The 11787-nt window shown below is 37.7% G+C and overlaps 1 protein-coding gene across 1 annotated transcript; it reads left to right on the forward strand.

Moving 5' to 3' along the window:
• The first annotated feature begins 2783 nt into the window (after positions 1-2783).
• calm2b (calmodulin 2b, (phosphorylase kinase, delta)) lies at positions 2784-9707 on the forward strand. The gene is made up of 6 exons (XM_052103255.1): positions 2784-2908; positions 4021-4051; positions 6253-6396; positions 6552-6658; positions 8749-8884; positions 8995-9707. Exons 1-6 carry the CDS (start codon positions 2906-2908, stop codon positions 9021-9023), a joined length of 450 nt encoding a protein of 149 aa, XP_051959215.1. The 5' UTR covers positions 2784-2905; the 3' UTR covers positions 9024-9707.
• Positions 9708-11787: the final 2080 nt, after the last annotated feature.

The raw sequence follows: 11787 nt of genomic DNA on the forward strand, positions 1-11787 counted from the left end.
GACCCATATATGTATGATTTTATGCATTACACTGCTGATACACAAATAGCTGATTAGATAATTGCATGAATAAGTAGATGTACAGGTGTTCGTAATAAAGTACTCAGTGAGTGTATATCAAAAGTTCATAACAGCTAAATAAAAGTGAAGGAGATTAGTTTACTTATTTATTTATTGTGATGGTATTATTATTTCCTGTAATTATATTTTTTCAAGAATGGGGGGATTTTAGTATTCATATCTGTACTATTAACATAAATGCATGACTTGCCTGTGTTCCATAAATAGGATTTGACCCTTTACAAATGCTATTCCCCTTAAATTCCTTTTTATAAAGATACCACCTCACAACTGAAATGTTGTTCATTACGTCATTTAACAATTTAAATGAAAGCATTACATAAACACAATTACTGGTATGTTGTGTAGGCCTAGAAAGGTGGATGAAATCTTACAGACATTGCTGTGTTTTAAGATACTAGACACCCTTCTGTGCTTCCAGACAGTGTGGAAACTCTTAGATAACCTGAAAGAGGCATAAACACACATGTAGCATATGTTGTGGGTATAACCAATGTATGATTCACTCTTTCCCCAGGTTTTACAAGTTCTGGAAAGGCAAGTATGCAGGAACCACCCAAGCTCATTTTGTACTGTTTTAGGCGGATCTGTTTTGTCGAAAGGAAGCTTGATTTAATCATCTCTCTTTTGAGGGGCAGTGGTTAGGAATGAGTGGGGTACAGAGGCATGAAAAAACATCTAGAGAAAATAATGAAACTCATGAACCAACCGCAATGACGACAAACAAAATGGGACATTTATCACATTCACAATACAGAGGATGGTTCACTCAAATGATAATCAGTTGCTCCTGATGCTCCTTTGGTAAGAAGAAGCCTCAGGCCCCCTCAGCAACAGTCTGTCTTCTCTTCAGTCCTTCAATATCCAACAGACATGGGACATGGCCAGAGACAGGTGGCCTGCGAGGAGGGAGCTATGGCAGTCAAGCATTGAGGAGCTGGGTAGGAGCTTGAGTAGCTCTTGATAAATAAGCCAGGGTCTGGTTGACTGCTTCAGTACTTTTGGTGCTATTGTTGCTAACCTTTTGTCCCAGTCATTCAAGCTCTTTTCTTTACAGTATGAGCTTACTGGTTTGTCTTCCCTATTATTTTCTTTGTTTTATGATAACAAAGGCAGAAATGTGACTTATATAACCACTTGAAGAGACAATATTATTCAGATATTTAATAAAAAGCTTGTTATGGTAAAACCACAAAGCACTGGGCAAGATGGAATTCCTTCATAAAAAGGCCACAGTGACAGAGCAACACAGTTTCATTAAAGTTGCACAACTTCCATTGGTTTACACATTTCAAAACAGATTAAAGATTAATTAGACTGTTATGAGAAGAAGTTCTGTGCATCCGAACAAATCAGTATCTTCATATTTCAGTATCTTCATTTCATCTGCAAAAACTTCATAACGCAACACCACAGAGTCAGAAAATATTTGTGCTGTATATGTTTTGTACATATTTGGCCCACATGAATCTATTTAAAGATTTCAAGTATATATTTTGCATGACATTTGGTGTTATGAAATGTACTATTAAATGGTTTACAATCACACTCATTTAACATAAGACTTGAGAACTTAAAGCAATAGTCTGGGTTCAGTACAAGTTCATCTCAATCGGCAGCATTTGTGGCATGTTGATAAACATAAAAAAAAATTTATTTCGACTCTTCTCCTTTCCTTTAAAAAAGAAAGAAAGAAAAAAAATCAAGGTTACAGTGAGGCACCATGAAAGTGAATGAGAACAATTTTGGGGGAGTTTGGAGAAGTGTGAATCTTTTATAAAAGTACTGACATTCATTCTTCCATTAAATTATTTAAGCTAGAAAGTGGTTTAAATTGTTGTTTTTACTGCCATTTTAGGGTTTTAGCGTTTACGGCATTATGTGGTCATGGCAACTAAGTAGTAAAATTGGTATTAAAAAAAAACTTTACACTGAAAAAAGTTTGTTTTAATGATTATTTTTAACATCTTGTGGCTATACTTTAAAAACTGAGCATTTTAAGTTTACGAATTGGCCCGATTCACTTCCATTGTAAGTGCCTCACTGGATCTCAGATTTTGGCTTCTTTTTTTTCTTTAAAGAAAAAATTTAAATAATTTTTGGTGATAATCAACATTATGCCACAAATGCTGTTGATTGAGCTTAACTGTACTGAACCCGGAATATTTCTTTAAGAATGTAAACGGTAATGTTTGCAAAAGAGAATAAATGAGGGAAAATACAAACCTGTGTGCATTTAACCAGCACATTATAACTATAACCCCCCCATGCATAAATGAGAATAAATGAGGGAAAATACAAACCTGTGTGCATTTAACCAGCACATTATTGTGTGCATTTAACCCCCCCCCCCCACACACAAAGCTGGCATTCACATTGTCTCAGGTGATTCCCTATTTCAGCTATGTTGCATGACATTTATAATCAGCCAAACGCTACAGCATGTGACCAGGGAGTGACGCATTGCAGGTACAAACGAACCAATCAGCGTCATCTGCACAAACCGAAATGCGTACAGTATTCTTCCGCCATCAGATAGTTCGCCTGTATGTTTGCGTCTACATACGCTGTTGGGAGGATCACAGTCCACCTTTTTTATCGGAGAATGATATATATCACGTTTTAACGAGCTTAGTTTAGTTTACTTGAATAATATTGCAGACTTTCCGACGCACCTACAGGCACAATATAGTGCGGTTGGCGGATGGATACAAGTAGATGGGAGGCGTTTATGTATGACCGTTAAGGCGGGTCTATACCAATATTCGGACCACCATTCGTGAATCTCTCGCGGAGACGGAAGGAGGTAGAGAAACAGAAGAAAATGGTGAGCTCACACTAATATCTCTAATAAATGTATTATTAACGATGGGTATGCGTTAATGAAATGACGTCTGAATTAAACATAAATTCACATGGTTAGGGTTAGATAAAGCGATTCAGACTCATCTGCATTCTTTTGCCGAAATGTACCGCCAAAATTACAACTACAGTTGATGGAGAGAATGAGGCAATATATCCGCCGCATCGCATCTCTTACAGAAGTCTCTTTCTTCGTTTTAATTTCGTTTAATATACTTTAATCATATCCTGCTCTTGTTCTTTTGATATCAGTGGCTAAAACGAAGAAAAACGCAAAGAAAGTATCTCTAAACTTTAGGGCTTCGATTTGAGTCCATTAACTCTAAGTAAACATGTTAAATTGATATTAGTCATCACTAAACATGTTTAGTATGTTCAGCCAGTCACACTTTTTTAATTATAATTCGCGCTGGGTTTGAATTTAAAGTCTTGTGTTTGGTTTTATAGTTGTCGTTAAGTTGGCTGGGCAACACTTAAACATCACATGCGAGCCACAACAGGCATGGTTAAGAAAAGAAGCTGGTCAAACCAGAAAAGCAGATTGGTTCATTTCGGGTTTTGTGAATTTGCATAAATTCGTGGAGGATGTATTTATACCCATTTTCCCTTTCCCCGACGCCATTCTTGAACCATTTCACACATGTATTGCTCGTGTTTCTATTCATTTGGTATTTTGTATTAATGCAGTGAACAGTTTTGCTCATTCTGGCATGTTAACGCCACACACACAAACAGCACACTCTTACTGGGTTACTCGATCATTGTGGCACTGTGTTATAACAGTGTAATAATGGTTTATTGCTATCTGAGATGACTGTCTACACTGCAAATATCGTGAATCTGTAAGGTGGTTCGATGAGTTGCTGTTAGGAGTGTCTATTATCGCAGCAATAGTGGAACTTTATTATTTCGTGCTGCTCTCATAACCTTTGAAGGGAGAGAATCTGAGATCTTTGTTTGGCGCCATATCACTACCATAAATCCACGTGCTGTATAATATGGAATGATTTCAGAGTGTATAATCTGCTTTTAATAGGCATGCTTTACTAATACCGTTGTTATCTCTTCCATCCCCAGGCTGATCAACTCACAGAGGAGCAAATCGCTGGTAAGGTCCTATGCTAATTTTGCATTGGCACATGATATTTTACAATAGCCCTGTCTGTTCAGCCAGCTCATATCTCGATGGGTTATCATGGCTTTTCTTGCCTTTTAAGGTGGGCTCATAGTACAATCTGCATATGCATGGTTGGGTTGTGCCTCTACTAGACTATGATATCGCCTCCTACAACCTGTAGTGAAATAAGTGGCTGCTGGAATAACTTTAGCTTTTTCACTATAGTGTTTTTCCCCTCTTGTGGAAAATAGCAAGCAGCCTAAGTTGGGCCTGCTTTAGAGAATATTCTGCATGTTTGAAAGGAAACATTTGCATCCTCTTGCGCCATGATTTTTGTTTGTTATACTGGAGAGTTGGTTGGGCATCTGTAATGTCTAATGGAATATCAAAGGAAGTAAATAGACTTATCTGGATGATGCCACAGTACAGAGGGGAATTTCTGTTGCCTTGTAGTGTTCAGACCACTGGGCAAATGCATGCACTGCTGAAATGCTGTTTCACTTGTCACTATGGCTTTGTCCTGATTATGCCTGCAAGGATCAGTTCTCGTAATCTACACTGATTAGTTACACAGTGCTGAAAGAAGGGTTTGCCTACGGAACCCCTTAAGGACCGTGCCGGAATTGTATTTCTGAAACAGTTTTGAGTTCCCTCAAAAAATAATGTACCATGGTTATACTACAGTAACAATATTTTAACCTCAATATTCATAGTAAAACCATAGTGAATACAGAAAAATGAAAACTATGGTAATAAAAATAATAATTGTGTGTTTTTTATGGTTTTACTATGAATACCATGGTATTTGTTGTAAAACCATTGTAACGTCAATAATTACCATGGTTAATCTATAGTAAAACCATGGTTACTATATGGATACAGTATACTGTATTAAAACCATTATTTCTGCCAAAAAACATGGTTAATTAACTTATGTTTAATAGTTACTACAATATTACTATAGTAAAACCAAGGTTTTCACCAAAAAACTAAATGTGGTTAGTCTACAGCAGTCATAATTATGGCAGTATTACTGTAAAACTGTAGAACTGTAAAAACTGGTTACTACAGTCTACAATATTACTATAATAAAACCATAGTTAAACTATGGTAAAACCATAATAACCACAAATTTACCATATTTTTAGATTTCCTGTATATTATAATAGTATTATTCCTGTATTTAACCACTATGAATAGCATGGTAAAAATATGGTTACTGTAGCAAAACTATGGTAAATGTATTGCTAGGGCACGCAAAACTTAGTGCAAGGGAACACAAAACTATTTCCAAAACTAACTCCTTTTTCACTATAAATCTTTACATTTGCAGTCACCTTGGTGATCCTTATTTCAAGCTTGATTCCACTTCCTAGTGCTTGATGCATGCACAGAGCACTAGATCATGCCTAGAGACTGCAAAAGGAAGATGCACAGTGAAAAAGGAGTTATATTTTGGTATGTTCTCACCCAAAATCGATCACATCGCTTCTGAAGATATAGATTTAACCACTGGATCCTTATGGATTACTTTTATGCTGACTTTGTGTTTTTAAGGGCCTACATTTTTGGTCACCATTCACTTGCACTGTATAGACCTACAGAGCTGAAATATTATTCTAAAACTCTTTGTGTTCTGCAGACGATAGAAAGTCATACATATCTGGGGTGGCATGAGAGTGTGTAAATGAAATGATGAGAAATTATATTTTTGGGTGAACTATCCCTTTAAGTGGTACCACAAGAAGACAATACATGTGGTCAATGTTGCCGTGGCTCTGGGTTTTTTGTGTCCTCTCGTCTGTGAAGTCATTGTTGTTTGTTTGTGTCTTGACAATAGACAACAATTTAATACATTCTAGCTACTTTTAAGGAGATTTTGGGGGGGAAAGTGAAGCGTTTTCTGAAAATTTGTATTTTATTTGACTTGAAGTACATTGTTTGTATATTATAGGATCAAGCAAGTTTCTGCAGCCATGCAGAGTCATAATGCCCACAAGCAGTTAATTATGCAAGAAGCTTGACATCAAGGAGCAGAAGGACTTTGCCTTATCCGCTTTGTTTATTAGCAGAATTAAATTGTTTCTGGAAATACAAATGCTAAAAGAGATGTGTATGAAATATTTGCGGGGGAGGAAATGCATTTTTAAGTAAAAAATAACTTATTCAAACACTGATTTGTCTCCAACCAGAGTTCAAAGAGGCTTTCTCGCTATTTGACAAAGATGGCGATGGCACCATCACAACCAAAGAGCTGGGCACTGTCATGCGCTCCCTTGGCCAGAACCCTACAGAGGCGGAGCTGCAGGATATGATCAATGAGGTGGATGCAGATGGTGAGGACACATTTTTGCTGCTACATTAGCCATCAGCATGCAGTTAACTCGTACGAGTAGAACTTCAAGCCATTTTTCTGAAATGTTTTTGTCAGAATTTAATAATTTACACTAGTATCATTAAAAGTGCTGTGTCTTTGATCTCCATTAAACAGGTAATGGAACAATAGATTTCCCTGAGTTCCTGACAATGATGGCAAGAAAGATGAAGGACACTGACAGTGAAGAGGAGATCAGAGAAGCTTTCCGTGTCTTTGATAAGGTAAGGCTTCTATGCACTTAAAGTATCATGAACCCCCCATCATTCACTTCTCAGACTGTGAAAATATGGAGAGAAAATATACACTGGCAATCAAAAGTTTGTTATAATGCACAGATTTTTCTCTTATGGAAAGAAATTGGTACTTTATTCACCAAAGTGGTATTGAACTGATCACAATGTATAATAACTTGAAAAATGTATATTACAATTTTAGAGAGCAATGACAGCTTTGCAGATTCTTGGCATTCTAGCTGACAGTTTTCCTGATACTCGGGTGATGTTTCACCCGACACTTCCTGTAGCACTTGCCATAGATGTGGCTTTCTTGTCGGGCACATCTCACGCACCTTACAGTCTAGCTGATCCCACAAAAGCTCAATGGCGTTAAGATCCATAACACTCTTTTCCAAATATCTGTTGTCCAATGTCTGTGTTTCTTTGCCCACTCTAACCTTTTCTTTTTGATTTTCTGTTTCAAATGTGGCTTTTTTTATTTTTTTGCAATTCTTCCCATAAGGCCTGCACCCCTGAGTCTTCTCTTTACTGTTGTTCATGAAACTGGTGTTGAGTGGGTAGAATTCAACGAAGCTGTCAGCTGAGGACATGTGAGGCATCTATTTCTCAAAATAGAGACTCTGATGTATTTATCCTCTTGTTTAGTTGTACATCTGGGCCTTCCACATCTCTTTCTGTCCTTGTTAGAGCCAGTTGTCCTTCGTCTTTGAAGACTGTAGGGTACACCTTTTTATAAAATCTTCAGTTTTTTGGTAATTTCAAGCACTGTATAGCCTTCATTCTTCAAAACTAGAGAAATCTGTTTCTTCTTTTGGCATTTTTGACCTAATATTGACCTTAAGACATTCAGTCTATTGCATAATGTGGCAACTTAAAAACAAACACAAAGACAATGTGAAGCTTCATTTAACGAACCAAGTAGCTTTTAGCAGTGTTTGATCAAATGGCAATTTAGCATGATTACTCAAGTATAAGGTGTTGGAGTGATGGCTGCTGGAATATTTAATAAAATAAAAAAAATTTCAAATAGTGATGGTACTGTTTTTTTACATCAACAATGTCCTAACTATACTTTGTGATCAGTTGAATGCCACTTTGGTGAATTAAAGTACCAAGTTCCTTCTGAAACAGCAAAATCTATACATTATTCCAAACTTTTGGCCGCCAGCGTATATAAAAGTGCCCCAAGTTTAATAGAACATTTTGTAAATCAAAGATTTGATTGTTAGGGTAAAACCTGCGCGACCCTGTAACTTTAGCATGATGTAAAGGAAACCAAAAAGAGAGTTGACATGACTTTGAGATTTCGATTTTCATCATTGTCTTATGTTTTTGAACAAGCCTTTGCACTATCCTTTCCATGAACAGATGCATGGAGAATATGCGATGGAATATGTGCATCTTCTAGCTGCTTCATGTTGGGAGCATGAGTAGCAGAACTTCGGCCAACAAACGTTCTTTTTCCATTCCAGTTATCAACTGCGGTCTCATCAGGGTTTTCTTTGTAAAAGGCCACTCTTATATTTGGGCCAGAAACCAATGTCACGTCTGCATGTGATTTAAAATTCTCCGCTGTTATGCAATCTCACCACGGAGCCCATTTCATATCTGTTTCACGATTGTTGTTAAACTTGTGGTGGCCAGGATTCACTGTCAAATCCTCGTGTGACTTTGTAATGCTAGGCTTGTGATTGGATGGAAGCGTTCATACTCAGGAATAATGTAGAGAAATGCTAAAAATTGTTTGACATATTAGTGTACTTCACTACCAACCAACAGAGTTTACGCATATTTTATGACGTTGCTTTAAGTTTAGCTTTTAAACCGGAAGAACGAACTGCTCCAAAAAACATTTACAAAATAACCACGTTACCCTTAACAATAAACATAATGAGTGCTATAATTGTTTTACATTTTCCAACTTGTATCTATCTGTCAACATCTCAAAAAATGTGTTTAGGTCATGGCCCTTTAACAGCACCTCTGAAAAACCGTATCTCTTAATTCAGCTTTGCTGGGAACATTCTGAGACTTTAAATCATTTGAATGCACCATTGTTTGCTGGTCTTTGTCAGGACGGAAACGGATATATCAGTGCTGCTGAGCTGCGCCATGTGATGACAAACTTGGGTGAGAAGTTAACAGATGAGGAGGTGGATGAAATGATTAGAGAAGCAGACATTGATGGAGATGGTCAAGTCAATTATGAAGGTGAGCCTTATAATCCATATAAAATCATCCATTGGTTTGGATGTTTAGCTTTTTAACTGTGACCCATAAAGTGGTGCTTATATTCCCCCCCCCCCCCTTCTTTTGCACAGAATTTGTACAGATGATGACAGCGAAGTGAAGGCCTTGTACAGGATTTCTTGTATAAAATGATCTGCCTTTTCTTGTTTGTAATTTCTGTAAAATGTTTCATTTTAATTTGCCCCATCCTCTACTACTGTCCAAAGGATCTGCATGTATACTACTTAAAGATTTGCGTGCTCATACCTTCCCCAACTCTTAATCATTGTAAACAATCCTTTTGGAAATAGCAGTTATGGGACCAGGTTAATTAGGCACAGAGACCGGCTATGCACAGGCCCCCCCCCCCTCTGTTGCTGCCTGCTCACCTGATGAGTGGTGTCATCAAGGGTCCAGCTGACTGAGAGGCATTTCACCATATTTTTAGCATGAATCTTTTTTGTTTGTTTTGTTTTCTATATGTGGAGGAGCAACTCTGAATGGACAATGGACTGAGTATAAATAGAAAAGTAAAAGGTCCTCAGCATTGCACTATTGCAGCATATTTGAATTAAATTACTTAATTAATAAACTAACGGGTTTATTGCTGGGTACTCATACACTCTAATCTTTTTGTATTGCTTCTGTTTCTTATTATGCTTTTTAATAAGTAACTTTTTCTGTTTTTTTGTTTTGTTTTTTTAACTGCTTATGGCACGGCCATGCCTCAGAATCCATTCCAAGTTGTATATTTGTTTTCCAATAAAATTTTCAATTTACCCAAAAACTGCCTGCCCTCACCTTCTTTGAAATGACAACCATGCTACTTAAAATAGAGAGATGGGAATTTGTTAGAATTAAGTATTATGGATATGTGAAGCATTTGCTAACATTAGGTGTCACTGCTATTAAACTGCATTTAAAATTGTTAGTCCACTCATGTAGATTGTTTATGAGCTTTCCTCCTGTGATATTCTGATGTTGTTACCCACTTACATTGACTTTAATGGTTAAGTAAATCTTTGTCTAAGAACTTAATTGTGCAATTTTTTAAATGTTAGTCATGTTTAAAATTCCAGAGAGATGCAAGTTCTCTGACCAATCTATTTGCCTTAACATGACTGCTGTTTACAGGATTGACAATAACAGACCTCAAACCACTTACAAGTGAAACATTCACACATAAGTGGCTTAGTCTGCTGTGTTAAATTACTTTTATAATACACTTGTAAAATATTCAAGTGTAGGCTTTGGAAATCTATCCAATTTAGAAGTGGATATTCTGATCAGATCTGCAACAAGACAATTCTGGTCCACCTCACAAGCAGGATACTCAAAGGACTATAATTCTACTCTGACCACTGCAATCTCCTTAAAAGGGTCTGAAATGTTGCCAGGCTTCCCCTTGTTGGATGTAAAACAGATTGTGTAGCTGCAAGGCTGAAATGCAAGCACTGCCTGAGTGTTTAATTGTAAACAGGCTGTGCATAAATAGTGCTGGGTGATGGGGCCTTTGAAGTAATCAAGTGTAGGTAACAACGAGTTTTGAGGAATGGGCAAAGGCTAATTCACAATGCAAACAAATGCGAAGCGACTTATGGAGACCAATGAGGCATAAGTGGCTTGCTGTATCGAGGGAGATGTGCATGCATATCATCTTGGGAACTATTTACCACCATGCTGAGCTTTCTGACGTGTGATATTCATGTTCCATCACGTTTCTTAGCAACAGTGAATTCCAGTCTCACGGGTAGCTGCTCTTTCCCTTTTCCAGTAGGCTCTGAAGGATCATCGGGAGTTGAGCAGTGCTCCCATGTTCAAGTCATGTAACTATACAACTAGACTGGGGATGGAGATGTGGTAATCTTTGGAAGCAGAGTAAAAAAAGTAAAGACTGCATATTTGATGATGCCTTAAAAGGATAGTTCACGCAAAAATGATAATTCTCTCATCATTTACCCTAATGCTGTCTCCCAAACGCAAATCTGTGTTAGAAATTAAAAGGCACCACAGACAAAGTCCACTTGACAACAGTCATGAGACCTTGTGATTTTGTTGCAATCCAGGTTAAGAATAGCTCTTCACCTTCTTATTGTCATGATATCATGCACCTTCAAACTGCACTGTAAAAGATGGCTTGTACAACTTTTGAAATCCTCTCCTTATGTCCTCACCCATTCTTATGGTGTTCATTTATTTCTATATTGTAATGGGAAAGAAGAACAGAAATTGAAAATTAGGTTCTGGGAAGTAGGAAAAAACACTTTTATTTTAAAGTGGAATACCTCTATTCTTGGCTCATTTACCACTGGCAACATTTAGCTAGGGGAAATTCCAAATCATCCCTTTAACGGGAAAGGAGCTCATGCTCTCCACAGCTGTGTCAGGTGAGGGAGGTATTCAATACCAAATATTCATCTCTTGTCATTTTAATTTTCCTCTTGTGGGAATGCATCAGCCGCAAAGGGCCGTTCTCAAGCAGTCTGCTCATCCGGTGCTCTTGTTGTTGCCATCGTTATGCTATCACTCATCAAGGACACAATGCCAGCCATTCTCAGAATGTGTCAGCCACCACATGTACAGCCTCCCGTACCACATTGACACTTAATAAGATCATCTTTCTCCCCTGGCCCTGGCTGTCCACCCTCTCTGTGCGTGGTTTGGCTATTGCAATGGCCATTATCACATGTTGCTGATGGATATGTGTATGTGTGAGCGCACAGCTGCTCCTGTTGTTGCACTATGATAAATGGGAAGGGGTGTTTAATGGGCCCCTGTGCACTCTTGTGGTGGTTATTTTTCAATCCTGGGTTCATGCAAGGCATGGGGCATCACACCTCATGGGCCCAGTTTGCACCAAAAACAAGCCAAAAACAGAACTCAGG

Source organism: Xyrauchen texanus, chromosome 33 (genome assembly GCF_025860055.1).
Source record: "Xyrauchen texanus isolate HMW12.3.18 chromosome 33, RBS_HiC_50CHRs, whole genome shotgun sequence".
NCBI lineage: Eukaryota > Metazoa > Chordata > Actinopteri > Cypriniformes > Catostomidae > Xyrauchen > Xyrauchen texanus.

Coding starts and splice junctions, on each gene's coding strand:
- calm2b (XM_052103255.1), top strand. Junction 6,397..6,551: donor CAATGAGGTGGATGCAGATG/GTGAGGACACAT, acceptor TCCATTAAACAG/GTAATGGAACAATAGATTTC. Junction 8,885..8,994: donor TGGTCAAGTCAATTATGAAG/GTGAGCCTTATA, acceptor TCTTTTGCACAG/AATTTGTACAGATGATGACA.